Genomic DNA, 19,570 nt, shown 5'->3' with positions numbered 1-19,570 from the left:
CACCTCAGCTGTCTCCTGAGAAATCTCTATGTGGGACAAGAAGCTACAGTTAGAACTGGATATGGAACAACTGATTGGTTCAAAATTGGGAAAGGAGTACGACAAGGTTGTATATTGTCTCCCTGCTTATTTAACTTATATGCAGAATTCATCATGCGAAAGGCTGGACTAGATGAATCCCAAACCGGAATTAAGATTGCCGGAAGAAATATCAACAACCTCAGATATGCAGATGACACAACCTTGATGGCAGAAAGCGAAGAGGAATTAAAGAACCCTTTTATGAGGGTGAAAGAGGAGAGCACAAAATATGGTCTGAAGCTCAACATCAAAAAAACCAAGATCATGGCCACTGGTCCCATCACCTCCTGGCAAATAGAAGGGGAAGAAATGGAGGCAGTGAGAGATTTTACTTTCTTGGGCTCCTTGATCACTGCAGATGGTGACAGCAGTCACGAAATGAAAAGACGCCTGCTTCTTGGGAGAAAACAATGACAAACCTAGACAGCATCTTAAAAAGCAGAGACATCACCTTGCCTACAAAGGTCCGTATAGTTAAAGCTATGGTTTTCCCAGTAGTGATGTATGGAAGTGAGAGCTGGACCATAAAGAAGGCTGATCACCGAAGAATTGATGCTTTTGAATTATGGTGCTGGAGGAGACTCTTGAGAGTTCCGTGGACTGCAAGAAGATAAAACCTATCCATTCTGAAGGAAATCAGCCCTGAGTGCTCACTGGAAGGACAGATCGTGAAGCTGAGGCTCTAATACTTTGGCCTCCTCATGATAAGAGAAGACTCCCTGGAAAAGACCCTGATGTTGGGAAAGATTGAGGGCACTAGGAGAAGGGGATGACAGAGGACGAGATAGTTGGAGAGTGTTCTCGAAGCTACGAACATGAGTTTGACCAAACTGCGGGAGGTAGTGGAAGACAGGAGTGCCTGGCGTGCTATGGTCCATGGGGTCACGAAGAGTCGGACACGACTAAATGACTAAACAACAACAACAAGATCCTACAGTGCTTACTGGGTCCCCCACTGGTGGAGAGGGCTTGGAGGAACCCTCTGGAGCACATGGTGGGGAGAAGAAGTCCTATTGCATGAACAGTTCTTTGTGCAGCACTACATAAAATGCATAGATTTTTCATGGTCTCAACAAGTTACGGAGAGGGAAAGCTGAGTGATGAACATGATGCACAAAAGTCTATATGATGAACCCTATCTCTGGTTGTATAGAATGAGGAAGCCAGTAGGCATAATACAATTTATAGAACTGAAGGAGAGAAACCAACAGGGAAAAAAACATTCTGCTATTATATTTCCAAGTGTAGAGTTAACTTACTTTTTCAGCCAGCTCTGCAGCTGTTATATTTGGATCATATGGGATGGGTTCTCCAATATATGTCCTCATTTTCACTGGAAATGGTCCATATATGGGAAGGTAGAGAAGTCGTGTTTTCTCATATAACCATCTTGTCAACCCTATGTAAGAAAGTGAAAAGAGTCTGAATTTTAGCAATTCCAATCAATCCATCCCAGAGATGAGGTTACATAATTTGAGTGCATATTTTTTAAGAAAAGCGCCACTTTTGCAGATAAGTGTACATAAGTGTACATTGAATAAACTACTAGTACGTACAAAATAGGGGTTGTTGTTGTTTTTTAAAAAAATCATTATGTATTATTAAAATGTTTATTGCCTAATATCAGATCTCTTAATCAACCAAGGAATATAAGGTATTTAGCTCACTTGTCCTTCCAATGTTCCTGAATGCTTCACGAACGTTTTGTGTAAACATAGGGATGATGGGCTGAAAGAATAAAAGAAGAAATACAAAATCAAAAGAAAGGTGAAAACTGGAGAATTACTTCACCCCAACCACCCCACCTTTATTTTGGTTAAGGATTACAAGAATGCTTTGCATCTGGCAATATAATGATAAGCCAGACATACTTCAAAAATACTGACATATCTATTCAAATATCTCACATGAAGAAACTGCCCCCCCCCCCAGATTTTCAGGAATTGAAGAGGAAAAGGGGGGAAGCCATTTTTCTTTCAAATTTTCATTTATTTCAGCATTTTGTTTTAAAGCAGGGGTGGGAAACCTGTGCTACTCCAGATATCATTTGACCCCAAAACAGGATATTTGCCATCCTTTGCTTTTTAGGATGCTAGAAGATCAAGGGTGTCTTGTGGGTCATTCCATATCAAGCGATCCAACATCACACATGAAATGAGTCTGAAAACATTTATTGTTCCATTATTTATACTTTGCATCAAATGATTTTCAAGAGCATTTGTTGTACAAGTTTCATTTTTTGTCAAAGTATAAGTGCAGCCAGTTGCAGTCCTTTGTTGGAGCCTTCTTAGAACTTGTGCTCGCCCCACCTTAAGTACATCCCAACTAGATGGGTAAACAAATGATGATGCTGGGCCTGGCAGGTGTAAGCAGGTCATAGTTGCTTCTTCACTTTCATAGTCCATTGGCAGCACATACGTCAGCCACCATGTTTTATTGTATTCATAGGTCACTACCCAATTATCTCAGCCATATCCAGAGATTTTATACCTCCTTCAGTGGAGAACTTCTCACTCTCATTGCTAAAGGTGTACACTTTGCTCACCATTTCTGTTGGGCTGGATGTAGATGGAACAAAGCAATGAAATCCTTGTGTTCCCTTGATCACTTCCACTCTTTCAAATAGTCGTTTTAGGAACATTTCTTCCTAGGAACTGGAGCCAGTGTGGTGTAGTGGTTAAGAGCAGTCTACTCGTAATCTGGAGAACTGGGTTCGCGTCTCCACTCCTCCACATGCAGCTACTGGGTGACCTTGGGCTAGTCACACTTCTTTGAGGTCTCTCAGCCCCACTCACCTCACAGAGTGTTTGTTGTGGGTGAGGAATGGAAAGGAGAATGTTAGCCACTTTGAGACTCCTTAGGGTAGTGAAAAAGCGGGATATCAAATCCAAACTCTCCTTCTTCTTCTTTTTCTTTTCTGTACTCCTCATTTGTTGAAAATAAAAACTGGATAGAAGGGATGTTATCTTAGCACCAGTTAAACAGTTCCAGCAGTGCCATGATTTTGTTTGATATATATTTTGCTGTAATGTTCATGAAATGAAGTACTAACAAGAATTCTTTTAAAGTGTTTTTGTGTAGTAAGGCAAAATGGTCATTTTATTAAAAAAAAATCAAACCCTCATAACTCACCAATGGGATGAGTTAAAAAATTGAAATTTTAGATTTAAACTTAGTTTTGATAATTCAACAAGTGTACAAAATATTGAGAAAATTGGATGGCATTAGGTTAAAAAGTTGGATCACTCGGTATAGAATGACCGTTATCTAGGGAAAGCGTGAGGACAATGCAATGTTCCTGTATGCTTCACAAATGTTTTGTGTAAATATAGGGATGATGGGCTAAAAAAATAAAAGCAAAAGCAAAAGGAAGCTGATAACTGGAAAATTACTTCACCGCAACCACCCCACCTTTATTTTGGTTAGGAATAATGCTCCACACCTGGCATTACAATGACAAGCCAGCCAATCCAAATTCCTCAGAGCCCTCCTCCACATTCCCAGATGCGTATCTAACGCATGGGTCAGACTTGAAACGGGAACAACGAGAGTGGAGGCTTTAATCTGCCTATCATCAATCTATAAATGGCTGGCTCTAAATTTGAAACCACAAGGAATTGCGCCATTGATCCTATGCGACCAGTTCCAGTCCGGTTGGCAGCTAGCGGTTCTGAACTCTCTCCAGAGTATGGGCCTTGCCCCCCAAGCCCTGCTAAGATTGAATCTAAGACAAGCTAAAGCAATGGTCAGACAATGACTCATTGATATCAAAAGACAACAGGACTGTTCAAGATGCCCTGAATACAGAACTGGAGAAATTGAGAGATACATAGCCGCCCCGGCACCCTACCTCTCCTTTCTCCTGTTAAAAACTGCAAGAAGGGCTTTTACACTTGCCAGAAGCGAGGCATTGCCCACGCCTGTGCTGGAGGGGCTTTATAAAAAAAATCCCATACGCCCAAAGACTCTGCGTATGCCCATTAGGGGAAATTGGAAGCCCAGAGCACCTGTTCTTCAGATGCCCTCTCTATGAAGAAGCTCGAAGGGAGATCCTGGGCCCCTTACTGGTGAGGTTAGCAAGCCTCCTGGAAAAGCAATTATACAACATGCTCATGCTAGGTAACGACCTGAAGAGCACCAGGGCGGTCGCCAGATTCTGTGCACAAATATGCAGACACAGACTTTCTCCCGAGTCCGCCTGAATTTTCTCAAAATATGGTACCCCGAGCGAGCTAGGCTCAGCTTTCTGCAGCTTCTATTTTAAGGGTTAAACTTTTAGCATAGTTATATAATTAACAATTATCTTTTAAATGTTGTTCAAAGCGTCTTATGTACGTTATGCTCCCGGAAACTGTTCTTCCAAAGGGATCCATTTTATTTTTATTTTATTTTCATTTTACTTTTAAGAGCTGGTCCTCGACCGTAATAATAAAATTATGTTATGACAAGCCAGATGTAATTGACTTCAAATTGCACATGCAGATTTTCAAGAATTGAAGAGGGGGGAAAGCTATTTTTTCATTTTAAAAGTAATTGAGATCAATAGCTTAAAAAAAACCGGGTGGGAAATACTTGGAACTCCAGATATCATTTGACCCCCAAACATTTACCATCATCAACCATTTAGGATGCTACCGGTAGATCAAGAATGTCAGCACATTATGACTTATCTAGGATAATTGTGAAGACAATGCAAATTGCCCAAAGATCACTCACCACTTTTGCCTCCAAAGCTATCTGAGCGAAACCTGTGCGTTTACCCCACATTAAGCTGTAGTCATTACTAAAGTTTGCTTCTCTACTTCCACCAGGTGAAATGCCGATAAAATGGCCGTTCTTCAAAATTTCGACACATTCAGCTTTACTGAAATCTTTCAAACCGACGGTATCAAAAAATATATTCAGCCCTGAAAAAAATAAGCCCCAAATAATAATAAAAAATCATTTTTTATAACCCTTATTTAGGAAATATTGTTGACGCTATACAAGTGTCATTATTCCAAAGATATTGTACTATTACGGATCACAAGCATAGTTCTCTGCCAAACCTTTTCAAGTAGGATTTCGTGGAAGTGCTGAGGTGGCGACCTTTTTAGACATGTGTTCCACAAGTCAAGTCTGTAGTACAACAGAATGACATTCAAGTTTGCATTATGATAAAAAATACAGACCACAGTGCCTTGCTGCATGCACAGAAAGACAGATACACACACACATGGCACTGATGAGCCCATGCTGGTTGAATCCTACCTACACCAACACACGTTCATCTTTTCATGCACACATAAGTGGGTGGAGATTATATGCTGCGTTTATTCACCCAATGCAATGCCCCCCAAACAGAGCACTCTGTGCTACTGGGCCTCTTTGGGCTCTGTCCTTCCTTCCTTCTTTAAATGACCTTTCTGTGATGCCATAGTTTCCTGGTGTGGCTGCTGTGTGCATACAGAGGAAGATGATGTGGGGGGAGTGGCAGCGGGGGGCCATGAACACTACAGCAAGGGTGCCACATGTGTTCAATTGCAGTGTCACATGGGGGCATAAAAGCCGTGTGTGGGAGTGCTTGATTGGCCATGTCTTCGGGTGGGGCCATGTTTTCTGGTATCTTTGTAACTGAAGAAATCATCAAGTTAGAGACCCTATTTCTTACACCTTGGACTCTTCTGGCATTAAAGTCAGCAGCAATTATATGCAGTTATAGCACATCAATCAGATGTCACAATATGTAGATAGCCCCATTTTTTAGATCCCTGAGGAAGACTGTAGACAGTTGTACAACTAAACACGATATTTCTGCATGGAAGCACAGGAAATGTCTTGCGATTACTAGAGTAAAAAAAAAGGACTCTCATAGCTGTTTTGAGGTCAGATAAGGTATTCCTGTAATCTGTGATCATGGGCCAAAAGACCCAGGTTGACATGCTTTATTGGAAACATAGCCTGATTCAAATAAGATGCCTGAAACATTATTGGAAGAAGACGTTGAGGCTGTAAATGGCCAAAAGCAAGCCTGCAGTTCCCAACTTCCTGTTTTGTGTGGACACTCCATCTCATTCTGGGCTCATCCATTGTTGTAACTCAGATGGGAATCTGTCAGGGCAACTTATCACTGGGAAATGAAGTGAGGCATGCTTTGAGGGGCTTGCCCCAAAAGCATAGGTAGGGTACAATGAAAGATCAACACTTGGTTAAGAGTTTTATTTTGGCTTACATTCCCCATGGTCACATCCATCATGATCTTCCTCATTTTTGTCGCTATAAAATGAAGCCTGCAATCATTTCTTGCTTGATCTGCAAACAGCTCTTTTTGAGCTCATGATTGTTCTTGGCAGGAGGTGAACTAGCTGGTGCTGTTCTCCTCCAGTGGCTGTTAGTCCAGGAAGGAAACATGTCAAGAGATAGCCAGGAAAATGGGGGAACATGATTCTTCCTGTCTTAGGGAACTTCCTTTCCAACTATATTTTTATTTGGCTAGTTTAATTTGATTTACAGATCCTTTAGGCAGTTATATTTAATAAAAAATACATTTTCTCTACAATACTGAATCCTCAGTATTGCTTAAGGTGTGTTTTCTGCTGTGATCCACCCTGGGAACTTTGGATGAAGCAAGCTATACAAATTTAATAATTAAGGAATGATTTGGAAATAATGGTAGTTACAGGTAGGTAGCTGTGTTGGTTTGACATAGTCAAAAACGAAAGCTCATACCAATGGCAAACTTAGTTGGTCTCTAAGGTACTGCTGGAAGGAATTTTTCTTATTTTGTTTGGAAACAATGGTTCATGTTGTATTCATTCTGTAAAGATTTGGTGAAAAAGAACCGTCCTCTCTACCAACTTACTATTTCACCTCTTGCTGATATTTTATTTGCCTGTTCTTTTTCACCTGTTTGCCTGATAACATGGTTTTATATTTTATAGCATTGTTTTATGTCATATTTCACATTTTTTTGTAAAAAAGCATGATTTAAATTTAATAATTTACCTGGTACCTGATATATGGCATGATCGATTACTGAATAGCACTTTCTCTGTGTCTCCTTAAAAAGTTTAGCCACTAAAAGGGAATAGTCAATAGCAGTGACTGCGTGATAATAAACAATAACCCCTGGTCCTTTAGGGATATGTTCCATGCCAATAACTTCATAACCTGGAAATAATACAAAATGCAACAAATAAATATTACTTTGTTGAAAAATAAATGAAATATTGCAATCATTTATTGGAAGAAAACAGTGTGGTTCAGAACACTGAAATTTAAGATCAGCTAAAAGGCTCTCCTATATGTTGCAGCGTTCTGGATGCTAGGTTGTCATCCACATGGATCAAAACTTTCTCTGTTATGATCCTAGAATAAATGGTATAAATGGCTTACTTTTAAGTGCAGGTGGAAACATTTTTGCCTAGTCTTTGAGTAAGCTAAAATTGTGACACTGTTTTAATCTCCTTTAAGCATTTATATGAGTTATAATACTCATATAATCAGACCATTCTCTGAGTCACTTTATACAAAGTGAGAAAACAGTTTCCCAGACAGATGGAACCTTGACCATGTCATAAGCAGCCAAAGGGTTTCATCCTTATCACCCAAACTTGGTTTCAGTAATGAATTTCTGATTTATGCTTTAACATCTAAAGCAACATCACACTCTGGGAAGCAATGAGAACATAGGATGGATCCTGTTGATCAAGCCAATACTCTCTGTATCCCATCATCCTGTTTCCCGCAGTGTCCATCCAAATTAGCAGCCACCACCACATCCTGTGCTGACAAATTCCATGGTTTGTTTATGTTTCAGAGTTACTTAGTGGTTTACCATGCTCAGGAAAATTGCACACTCAAGGTCTCACTGCACGATGACATACTCATTACATTCGCTCTGTACTCACTACACATTTAAACCCAACCCCCTTCTCTTGCCACAATCCATGAAACTGTTTTTAAAGAGCTTTGCTAATTATAGCTCTGTGAGGTGTAAACAACATTCTCCAAGTTTCTTCTGGAGATGAGACATACTTTAAACGTGATTAAATGTATGGTGTTTATGCAGCCACCAGTTGACCCTTTCTTCTGTAATATATCTTAATATCATACCTCATAAAATGTTTTGTTATTTTTGTTTGCTTTGTACCTACATACATTTCCATGCCTTCATTTTGATCCTTATGGAGCCAACCCCGACTTGTAGCTGTTGTGACTCTGAAGTGGGTTTAGAGGTCCATTCCTGATGCACTGTAGCAACTATTGTTCCAGTGCTTCAAGTCTGAAATTCTGATGCTCGGTCCTAAGAAAGTATAGTAGCTGACAGGACTGAATGATTGGAAAAAAAGAAACCTTTACTCACCAAACCATATCTTTCCAACAATATCAGAAACTAGAGCCATACGTTTCCTTGGTTTCTCCCAAAAATTGCTATCACTTTCTTGCTGGTTATTCATCTTCTTGTAAATATGCAAAACAAATGAGAAAGCCCAGAGAAACAAAAGAATTGCTATCACTGGTGAATAAAGTAAAATCAGAAGCTTAAGTAACCACAAAGGATGAACCACTGAGGTTAGATATTCTTCCAAATAAGGAGAACTGATCCAGTTTTCCAGAATTTGAGAAAACCAGCTCATGGTTTCCTGATCTGAAGCACCTTGTGTATGCCAATGAAGGAAATATATGAAGTGAAAATTTCCTCAGTTGTGATGGAATTTTTTTCAACTGTTTACCTGGAAAACAGAAAATGCAGTACATTAGTTTGAACTGTCATCCCAGAAGCATTCATGATTACATGAAATCTCATGCGATTTAATGTTTTCCTAGTTTTCCCCACTGTAACTTGCCAAGTAGATGTATTGTTTTTCCAACCTCCATCATGCGGATGTACAACCTTACAAATGTATGACTCCATCATTTATTTGATGTAAAGCAAGCTGGTTTCATTCCACTGCTGGTTTCATTCCACTGCTGAAGTGAGAAAGGGTTACTTCTCTTTGAGTCAGCAGAAATGGTCCCCTGCCCCCCTAAAAATGCAGCTGCATGCAACTTGTGACTGTTTTATTTGTGTTACTGGGCAAATTGACACATAGCTCAGGATAGATAAAAGCTCAAGTTACAGCATTCACTGTTGGGGAGCACTGGAAACATGGAGACTGTTGGAATGATCCAGTTAAAAAGTGGAGGACTTTGTGAAGATCTTGTCTGAAGGAATTTGGACACATTGCAAGACTTTTGACTGAAAGAACTCTGGCAGTTGCTGGTCTTCGTTAACAACTGGACTTTGCTCTTACTCTGTCGACTTTGCTTCAGCAAAGTCAAAACGCTCTCTGGGCTCAGAGAGTGGTGACTTCTTGTAGAGTCTTGGTTTTTTCCTGTGTCTTTCTGCCCCCAAAGTAAGAACTATCTTTGCTGCACAGTTGTTTGCTATACTGGGCCTATCTGCTCGACTTAAATTCTGTGGTGCACACACAACACCGAACAAAAGGGAGGGTGGGGAAAACAGTGAGCTGATGGGTGGCAACATTTTGGGATTCACTACAAAGTGCCTCTTTTGGGGGATGTGAGGTGGAATAGCAGCTCTGCTGCCATATAAGGACAGGTGCCGATGGCCAAACCCTGTTATCACTGCCTCTAAAACTTATTTCCGGTTGGGTTATTGGAGATCATGCCACAATACTCAGCCATCACATTTTTGTCTACAAATTATGAAGTCATCTGAAAACCCATTAGCTTTACATAGTCGAATTGTATATTTTTGATTCTACTCTATCTTCACTACATCTTTCAACTTAATAGTATGAGAAAATAGACAAGGTTGATGGGGGGGTTTGCCTATAATAGCTGTGTGATAGGGATAAATCAATACCTGAAGAAAGCCATAAGTGCTCCAGTTCCTCACCCCTGAGAGCCACAAAAAACTAAATTTCACTGCTGTGGTTTGTCTCAGTTCAGTCGCACCTTGGTTTTCAAACAGCTTAGTTCTCAGACGTTCTGGGAAGCCGAACGTCCAATGGGGCTTCCGCGGCTTCCAATTGGCTGCAGGAGTTTTGGTTTTCAAATGTTTTGGAAGTCGAACGGACATGGTACAACTGTAAACCTTACTGCTTCACCTGAGATTTAGGTGCCTCAGATTTTATCAGATCCTTTCAGACTTCTTGTTTCCTGCCAAGGGAAATGGCTGCCTCCCATGAGATTGGACCCCCAGTAGTGCCAGAAATTCAGGACTAATATGGGAGTAATTAGTCCTGCAGACCTCTCCAGGGTAAGAGAGGGCTTTCTCACCCACGGAGTCTGTTATCACAACACGATACCAAGCCTTGGCATGGAAACTGCGCACTCTCCAGAGTCATTCTCTCAAGCAGGGACACCTGTTTCTTAAAAATTATTCTGGACTGATGGAGATAAGGGAAGCAATCTGTGGAATTGCACAGTTGCTGTTATCTAAGTTTGGACTTCAAAGAAATTCTCATCATGGTGCTTGGATTTACGGAGGTGATCAGTACGTTCTTTCTTTTATATCTACATTTGCTTTTAAATGCCAAGCCTCATTAAGAAAGATCTCACAAAAATTTAAACGGAGTACAGATGGACTTCTATTTGCAATTGATTATTCAGCTGTGCAGTTTTAATCAGACTTGACAAAGATAAATGAGCGGAACAAGATGGCACTTGATAGGTGTGACGCAGGATGGAAAAAGCGGATTCCTCCTTAGAGACCAACTAAGTTTGTTATTGGTATGAGTTTACGTGTTCATAGTGGGAGGGTGGGGAGGGGTATTACTCATAAGGGTGGTGGGAATGGGTGATTGGCTGATAGGTGTGGTAAACCTGTTGACGACTGTTAATGACTGCAATTGGTCTTACAGGAAAACGCAAGGGGTGAGATGGCTAAAAATAGCCTTATTATGTATAATGAGATAAGAATCCAATGTCTTTATTCAGACCAGTTCTCTCCATGGTTTTAAATTTGCTAATAAGCTGCAATTCAGAAACTTCTCTTTCTAGTCTGTTTCTGACTTCTGGTGACTTCTGTTTCAGTGTATCTGAAGAAGTGTGCATGCACACGAAGGCTCATACCAATAACAAACTTAGTTGGTCTCTAAGGTCCTACTGGAAATATTTTTTATTTTTTTACCCTGTTTCTCATATTTTAAGGCATCCCCATAAAATAAGCCATAGCAGGATTTTTAAGCATTCAAGGAATATAAGCCATACCCCGAAAATAAGACATAGTGATAGGAGCAGCAGCAATGCCGGCCACGGCAGGAGGAGGAGGAAAAAAATAAGACATCCCTTGAAAATAAGCCATAGTGTGTTTTTTTGAGGAAAAAATAAATATAAGACGTGTCTTATAATATGAGAAACACGGTATTTTTTTACTACGGCAGAACAACACGACTACCAACCTGTAACTAGAACTATGGAAGATAAGAGCGAGCCAGGGAAAGCTGTGCTGGCAAACCGACAAGGTGTGTGTGTGTGTGTGTGTGTGTGTGTGTAAAGGTACCCCTGTCCATTAGGTCCAGTCGTGGACGACTCTGGGGTTGTGGTACTCATCTCGCTCTATAGGCCGAGGAAGCCGGTGAACCAGAGCAGTGCACAGAAACGCCGTTTACCTTCCCACTGGAATGGTACCTATTTATCTACTTACACTTTGAAGTGCTTCCGAACTGCTAGGTGGGCAGGAGCTGGGACTGAACCGCTGACTTTCTGATCGGCAAGCCCAAGGCTCTGTGGTTTAGACCACAGTGCCACCCGTGCCCCCACCCCCCCACACACACATTAAACTGTACCCAACATATGAAAGGATATATGGTTGTTTAACATGATTGAGAATCAATTAGCCAGTGACTGAGGACTTTGAGAGTTTAAGGTCAGAATGTGAAAAATATGAGAACAAGAAGAGGGCAGAAATATAATTATGTGAGATGAGTTCTTCAAAGGTCCAGAATATGGGAAGTCCATGTTAAATTTAATAATTAATCATTTGGATTGTAATTTGGTTTTTGTGTTTGTTTTTGAATTGGATTATGATTTGATTGGTTATTAATTGGATGTTCTTAATGGATTTTTTTTAAAAAAATTATTATTATTATTATTTTGAAAGATCCTTTCCACCCACCCTTGTTAGGAATAGGGAAGCCTGCATCACAGGTATTTGAGGAAGAATGAATTCCAGAGGGGCACTGTTTCAACTACAAAAAATAATAATATCTCACATATATTTGAGTCTGCATGCAATGCTTTCCCACTGTAGGTTTGGACAGTAGTATACTCTTGTCATTAGCTACCATCCATATCAATCCCAGCTTCAAATCAACCCTGACTGAAGGAAACGAACATCCTAGCTGTGTTTTAAGTTGACAGTGTGGAGACAGGCTAAGTTGTTCATACAACTAGTTTTTACACGCACACACACACAGAGAGAGACAGAGAGAGAGAGCATTTCTCTATCTCTCTGCTGACTCCTGCACAGGAAGTGACAAATAACACAACTACTAGGACTTTTGCAAACAAAGCAGGGTCTAGTATGGTTTCAAATTGAATGAGAGACTGTGATGAGATTCCTGCATTGAAGAGGGTTGACTAGATCACCCTTGGAATCCCTTCCAGCTCTACACTTTATGATTCTATGAACATATTTTTTTACTTACATTGCAACTTCTCTGTGGATGCAGCAGAAGTCCTGTCTGGTGCACTTTTTCGTTGGCCAATTTGAACCTGTATGGAGACACGTCCCTTTCTGTGGTGCTTTAAAGAGGCTGTGATGAGTGTGCCATTTGCATGAAGAAATCAAGCATTGTGAAAAAGTCAGAAAGTTTAGGGAGCCTGCTGCTAAGAGGTTGTGCCCATTTGTAATTAAAGATTATGAAAGCACACCTACACTAGCAGCCTGATCACATAACAATATATTGCACCACAGAAAACCAGTTATTGACTAAGGGTTAAAGGTAGGTATTGTGAAAAGTGTGTTACCTCCATTTCTTAATACTGTAACATGTTCTGTTTACAATATTGAATCCTAGTGCTGCACCAGTAAAAGCTCTTCTATTGGCACCATGCTGCATTTAATTATGCAGCATCAATCTCTTGCTTAGGAGCTCCAGAAATTCCACGTTGACATGCTTTGCTATCAAAGGGTCTCTGGCCTTCGGCACATGTTCAATACTGTCAGGTGGAGGTGAAGGATGCAAGCCCAGCATGCATTCGTCAGTTAAGTCAGAGCATACATAATACATTGGTCCATTTACTCTGTCATGCAGTGTCTGCAATTCAGTCACAGACTCATTAAAAACTGAAGTTCATCAGGCGGTTTACAATACTGTATGTTGATGATCATATCTATATCTATATCTACATCTATATATCCTTATGTCTATATCTATTGTCAGGCTTTGGGGGATTCTATCCCTTCCCTGCCCCCGGGGGCAGCAAGAAGCAGAGAAAAACAATAAGAGTTCTTGCTAATGAACTATTTTCCCTCCTGTATATAATTTCTTATAATATTTCACAAAACATTTTTGTATGTCTTCCCTTTTTATCCAATTTCCCCCCCATTTCTAATATTTGTAATCATTTGCCCACTTTGTTGTTTCCTTAATCTCCATGCCAATAATTTCCCAATTCCCCCCCCCCCCCCGGCTTCAAATGTTCTCTGTTTTGCCCATTTGATTTTCTTTTCTATCTCATAGCCCATTAATGCAGATAGCTCTTTTTGCCAGATTTTTACTTGTGCTGCTGCTTTCTTATTTTTAGGATTTTTTAAGCTAATTCTTTTTCTTTTTCCTCTAATTTTCCCTTGATTATATTTAAATTCTTTTCCCTCTTTTTTCTTTTTTTTCTTTTTCTTTTTTAGAAATATAAGCTTTATTTCATTTAAAAACACATACAAAATCAACGTAACACAAAATCAACATAACACAAAATAAACACAACTCATGCATTCATCAAATAATATCAAACTAAATCAAATCATGATAAATCAAATTGAAATCATACTCAAATCATATTTAAATCACATATAAAAGAAAATAATTAATCATTCATTCTAAATTATATTTTTAACATCAATTAAGACAAAAAAAGAAAAAAAGAATCCCAATTCTCAACAAGTCCCCTATCCCCCCCCCCTATATTAAAAAAATAACTTCCAATCACCTTGTACCTTGGTCTATTGTTGTTCTTTATCAATTATATACACACGCCTGTTTTCCTATATTTCCCTGGATATCTTTTAATTTTGTGTCTTTTATATATCTGCCAAAAGGTTTGTTTTTTCAATCTGTCTTTTTTGATATTGTTTTAGGTAAAGGTAAAGGGACCCCTGACCATTAGGTCCAGTCGTGACCGACTCTGGGGTTGCGCACTCATCTCGCATTATTGGCCGAGGGAGCCGGCGTTTGTCCGCAGACAGCTTCCAGGTCATGTGGCCAGCATGACAAAGCCGCTTCTGGCAAACCAGAGCAGCGCACGGAAACGCCGTTTACCTTCCCGCTGTAGAGGTTCCTATTTATCTACTTGCATTTTGACATGCTTTCGAACTGCTAGGTTGGCAGGAGCTGGGACCAAGCAACGGGAGCTCACCCCGTCACAGGGATTCGAACCGCCGACCTTCTGATCAGCAAGCCCTAGGTTCTTTCTTTTATACCTTTTTGCCTGCCCGCTTTGATTGATAAATTTTGGTATACTATTATCTTTTCTATCCATTCTTCCTTTTTTGGTATTTTTTCACTTTTCCAATTGATTGCGACAAGTAGTCTGCCGGCCGCTGTTGCGTGCATAACTAAACACATATCCTTTGCCTTTATCTCATTGCTTAACAATCCCAATATGAACATTTCTGCATCTTTTTTAAAGGGGTATTTTAAGATTTTTTTCAATTCGTTATATATATCATCCCAGAACTTTTTTATTTTTTCACATTGCCACCAGATGTGTAATTGTGTTCCCGGTTCTTTTAAGCATCTCCAACATGCATTGCTTGCTCCTTTGTACATTTTAGCTACCTTGGTGGGTGTCAAATACCATTTGTATTGGACCTTTTAAAAAAATTCTTTTAAATCATAGTTTGAGACACATTTCAAATCCCGCCTCCACAGATTTTCCCATCTATCAATGGCGATGTCCCTCCCAAAATCTTTGGCCCACCTAATCATTGTATCCTTCTTCATTTCATCCTTGGTTTCCCACTCTAATAATAATTCATATATATTTTTGATGTATTTTCCCCTCACTTCTAACAGAATTTTTCCAAATTTAGACATTTCCCTTTCGAATCCCACCCTTTTATCCAATTGAAAACATTGCCTAATTTGAAAATATTGTAGCCACACATTACAGAAAATTCTCCTTCTGTTTCTTCTAATAGTAATTCTTTATATGTTGGCCATCTTACTTCCATATTTCTTTTTCTCACTGATATAATTTCAAATGGCGACACCCACCATGGCGTTTTAGGTTCCAATATTCTCTGATATTTCTTCCATATCTTGTATAACGATTTCCTTATTATGTTACTCAAAAATATATTGTGATCTTTCATTTTATCCTTTAACATGTAGAAGTGCCATCCTGATCCCAATCCATTGCCTTCCAAATCCAATAGCAAATTGTTTTCTAACTTCATCCAATCCTTTATCCAAACCAGCCCTGCCGAATCATGATACATTTCTAAATTTGGTAGACCGAATCCCCCTCTTTCTTTTGAATCTATCATAATTTTATATTTAATTCTAGCTCTTTTCCCATTCCATATAAATTTCGTTATTTCTCTCCGCCAATCTGTAAAATATTTTCCCCCTCCTAAAATTGGTAAGTTTTGAAATAAATACATTAATTTGGGTAAAATATTCATTTTAATAACCGAAATTCTCCCTAACATTGACAATTTTAATTTGGTCCACATTTCTAATTTTCTTTTAATTTCTTTCCAGGTCCTTTCATAGTTTTCTTGGAATAGATCGATACTTTTTGCTGTCATGGTTATGCCCAAATATTTTATTTTTTTCTTTATTTCTATACCTGTCAATTCCTGCAATTTAATTTTGTCTTTTTTTCTAGATTTTTTACAAATAATCCACTCTTTTTGCAATTTATTTTGAAGCCCGCCAATTTTCCAAATTCTCTGATTTTTTCTATTGCCCTGGGTACACATTCTATTGGATTTTCCGTTGTAATAATCACATCATTGGCGAATGCTCGTGCCTTGTATCTATTTTTCCCAATTCTTATTCCCTCAATTTTCTCATCTCCTCTAATACTGTTTATTAATGTTTCCAAAATGATTATAAACAAAATTGGGGACAAGGGGCACCCCTGCCTAGTTCCTTTAAATATTTTTATTTCTTCCGTTAATTTCCCATTGATCACTATCCTTGCTTTTTGCTTTTTATATATATTTCCAATTGCCTTTATCAATTTTTCTCCTAATTCTAATTCCCCTAGCACAATTTCTAGACACCACCATGATATGTTGTCGAATGCTTTCTCCGCGTCGACTGATAGTAGTGCGGCACTTTTACTACTATCACTTTCCAAATATTCTAAAATGTTTATTATGTTTCTGATGTTATCTTTTGTTTGTCTCCCCTTAACAAAGCCTGCTTGATTTTCATTTATTATTCCATTCAAAATTAAATTTATTCTATTCGCTAATACCCCGGCATATAATTTGTAATCACAGTTCAATAATGATATTGGTCTATAATTTGTTGGAGAATTTAGGTCCGAATCCGTTTTTGGTAATAGTGTTATTATCGCTTCCCCCCAACTTTCTGGCAGATCGTCTTTTGTTGCTATATCATTCATCAATTGTTGTAGGGGTCTTATAATGATCTCCTCTAACTCTTTATAGTATTCTATTGGGATGCTGTCTAGGCCAGGAGCTTTGCCTTTTTTCATTTTTTGAATTACCTCCCTAATTTCTTTTTCCGAAAATGGTTCATTTATTAATTTATTTTTTTCTTCTGGGATTTTTACTAATTTATGTTTTTCCGCGAATTCTAGGGCTCTTTGTTCGTCAATTTTTTCTTTTTGATATAAATTATTATAATATTTTTCAAATATTTTTCTAATCTCTTGCGGCTTTTCTACTACTCTATTTTCAATCTTTATTTTATTTATCAATCTCTCATTCCTCCTCTTTTTTAATTGCCATGCAAGCAATTTCCCTGATTTGTTAGCCCATTCGTAATTTCTATATTTCCAGAATTCTATTTGTTTATTCATTTCTTCCTCAATCAATTTTTCATATTCTATTCTCAAAATTTTAATCTCTTGATTTACTTCTTTTTTTCCTGATTTGTATTAAAAAAAATTCTTTTCTTTTAATCTCCTCCAACAATTTAGTTTTCTGTTCTTCCCTTCTTACCCTCTCTATTTTGTTTTGTTTGATAAAATAACCTCTCCATTACAATTTATCTCAAAAAATTCTTTCATTAATTTTTTTGCCCCCTCTAACACTTTTTCCTTCTTTAACAAAAAAACATTCATTCTCCATCTTTTGTTTGTTTCTATTTCTCGATCCTCTATTAATGTCATTACTGAATTATGATCTGATATTGTTTTTGGTAAAATTTCTGCTTTTCCAATTCTAGTACTTATGTTTTTTGATACCCAAATTCCATCAATTCTACTTGCGGTCTTATATTGTGCTGAATAGAATGTAAATTCCTTATCGACTGGATGCTTGAATCTCCATGTATCGATCAGTTCCAAGTTTTCTATCATGTAAAAAAATTTTTTTTGTAATTTGTTTCCTTTCTTTTTCCCTTTGCTATTTGATTTATCCAGCTCTGGATTGGTTATTCCATTAAAATCACCCATTACCACGGTTTGTTTGTCCATGTGTTCCAAAAATTTTTTCCTCTATTTTATGAAAAAAAACTCACTTTACTTCCGTTTGGTGCATATATTCCTATTATCATCCATTTTCCCCCCTCAATTGTTATTTCCACTATTATCACCCTCCCTTCTTTATCTTTCCATATCATTTTAGGTTCCCATTTCTCCTTTATGTAAATTACAACTCTCCTTTTCTTTTTCTTATCTGCTGCAATAAATTCTTTACCCAAACTTGGGTTAACCAGTATCCTTTCATGTCTCTTATTAACGTGGGTCTCTTGCAGACAGATTATATCTAAATTTATTCCTTTTTTAAAATCATTTAACCCGTTCACATTCCATGAGAATAATTTGAGTTTCATCTTGTTTTAAATATACTTTATTGGAAAACTTTATTCAAAATTTGATTATAAAAAGGATATCCCTCCCTCTAAAAAAACTGTATTTTGGAAATGTTTCTATTAGTCTTTGGCAAATGAACAGCTGGCTTCCGACTCTTGAGAACGTAATATATACATATATATGGGGAGTTATTTCCCTCTTAATCCTAATTGAAGCTAAAGAATAAATTTTCCCCTCCCTCACATTTTGTCTATTCTACAACTTTATCTCTTAGTACATTCTTACTTCTTATATTTCCCGCTGTTCTTTGAGAGTCCCTTCTTCATCCAGATGTTCTTCTTCTTCTCCATCTTCCTCTTCTTCTCCCTCTTCATCCTCCGAACTACTTGTATCTACTTCGTCTTCCTTCTCCTCTCGTTGTTCTTCAATCGGTCTGACCTTCTCCCCTCCCAATTCCTGCCAGTATTTTCTCCAAAAAAAGGTCAGCTTCCCTCACATTTTCAAACTTCCTTCTTTTTCCTTTATAGAAGAAGGACAAACCCTCTGGGTATTCCCACCTAAAAATTACTTTTTTCTGTTTCAAATGTTTTGTCAAAAAGTTGTATTTCTGTCTTTTTTTAATCAGGCGGGGTGGAATTTCTTTCAGGACCACAGTCTCTACTCCTATTTTCAGTTTTTTCTTTCCTTTCGTTTGTAAGATCTTCTCCACCAGCCACATAGATTTGAAGGATACTAAACAGTCCATAGGCCAGTTGTTCACCCTGGCCTTCTTGGAGTTAACTCGAAAGGCCTTTTGTTTTTCTATTCCAGTTTCCTCCAGGCCTAGCCATTTCAATAACTCCATGGCAATCCTCTTTTCTATGTTCTCGTTCTCCATTTCTGGGATATTTCTAAATCTTACTATTTTCTCCCTGATCTTCATTTGCATCATAGCAAGTGCATCCATCTGTGCTTCCTGGACTGCCTTTTGTTCCTCCACTTCTTTCTTGGCTTTTTCCATTTCTTTCTTATTTAGTTTTTTCCCCTTGGTCAAGTTCTTTATTGTGTTTTCCATGGCTTGTATTCTCAATTTTAGTTCTTCTATTTCTCTTGTGGTCTCTGTACTTTATCATCTATCTCTTTCATGTGGCTTTTGATTTCCTCTTTATCTTTTACATCACAGTCCGCTTTTTCTTCTAATTTCCCTACCTTGTCCTCCAGCGTCTTGACTCTATCACTCATTTCTTTCTTTATCTCAGCTAAGTCCTTCTTTACCTCTCCCATGCCCTCTTTCAGGCTCCAAATGAGCTCTTTTAAGTCCATATCATTTTCCATTAACGAG

General features: G+C 38.4%; 1 protein-coding gene across 6 annotated transcripts in view; it reads right to left on the bottom strand.

Annotated features, from left to right (window-relative positions):
- The window catches only part of LOC118078330 (monoacylglycerol/Diacylglycerol O-acyltransferase-like), a 107,968-nt gene that overhangs the window by 68,092 nt on the left and 20,306 nt on the right, over positions 1-19,570 (bottom strand). For 2 of the 6 annotated variants that reach the window (XM_060277815.1, XM_060277812.1), the window contains exons 5-9: positions 8,426-8,795; positions 7,066-7,230; positions 4,798-4,988; positions 1,749-1,809; positions 1,341-1,480 (exon numbers count right to left, since the gene is read on the bottom strand). In XM_060277815.1, the coding sequence (XP_060133798.1) occupies positions 1,341-1,480; positions 1,749-1,809; positions 4,798-4,988; positions 7,066-7,230; positions 8,426-8,699 (831 nt within the window). In that variant the 5' untranslated portion in view covers positions 8,700-8,795. Of the gene's footprint in view, positions 1-1,340; positions 1,481-1,748; positions 1,810-4,797; positions 4,989-7,065; positions 7,231-8,425; positions 10,761-12,719; positions 13,519-19,570 lie in introns of those variants that run through there. The other 4 variants (XM_060277813.1, XM_060277814.1, XM_060277816.1 and 1 more) reach the window with 4 other exon arrangements.

This window comes from Zootoca vivipara, chromosome 8, assembly GCF_963506605.1.
Source record: "Zootoca vivipara chromosome 8, rZooViv1.1, whole genome shotgun sequence".
NCBI lineage: Eukaryota > Metazoa > Chordata > Lepidosauria > Squamata > Lacertidae > Zootoca > Zootoca vivipara.
The sequence above is the reverse complement of the archived record's forward strand: the minus strand, read 5'-3'. Positions and strand labels throughout refer to the sequence as shown.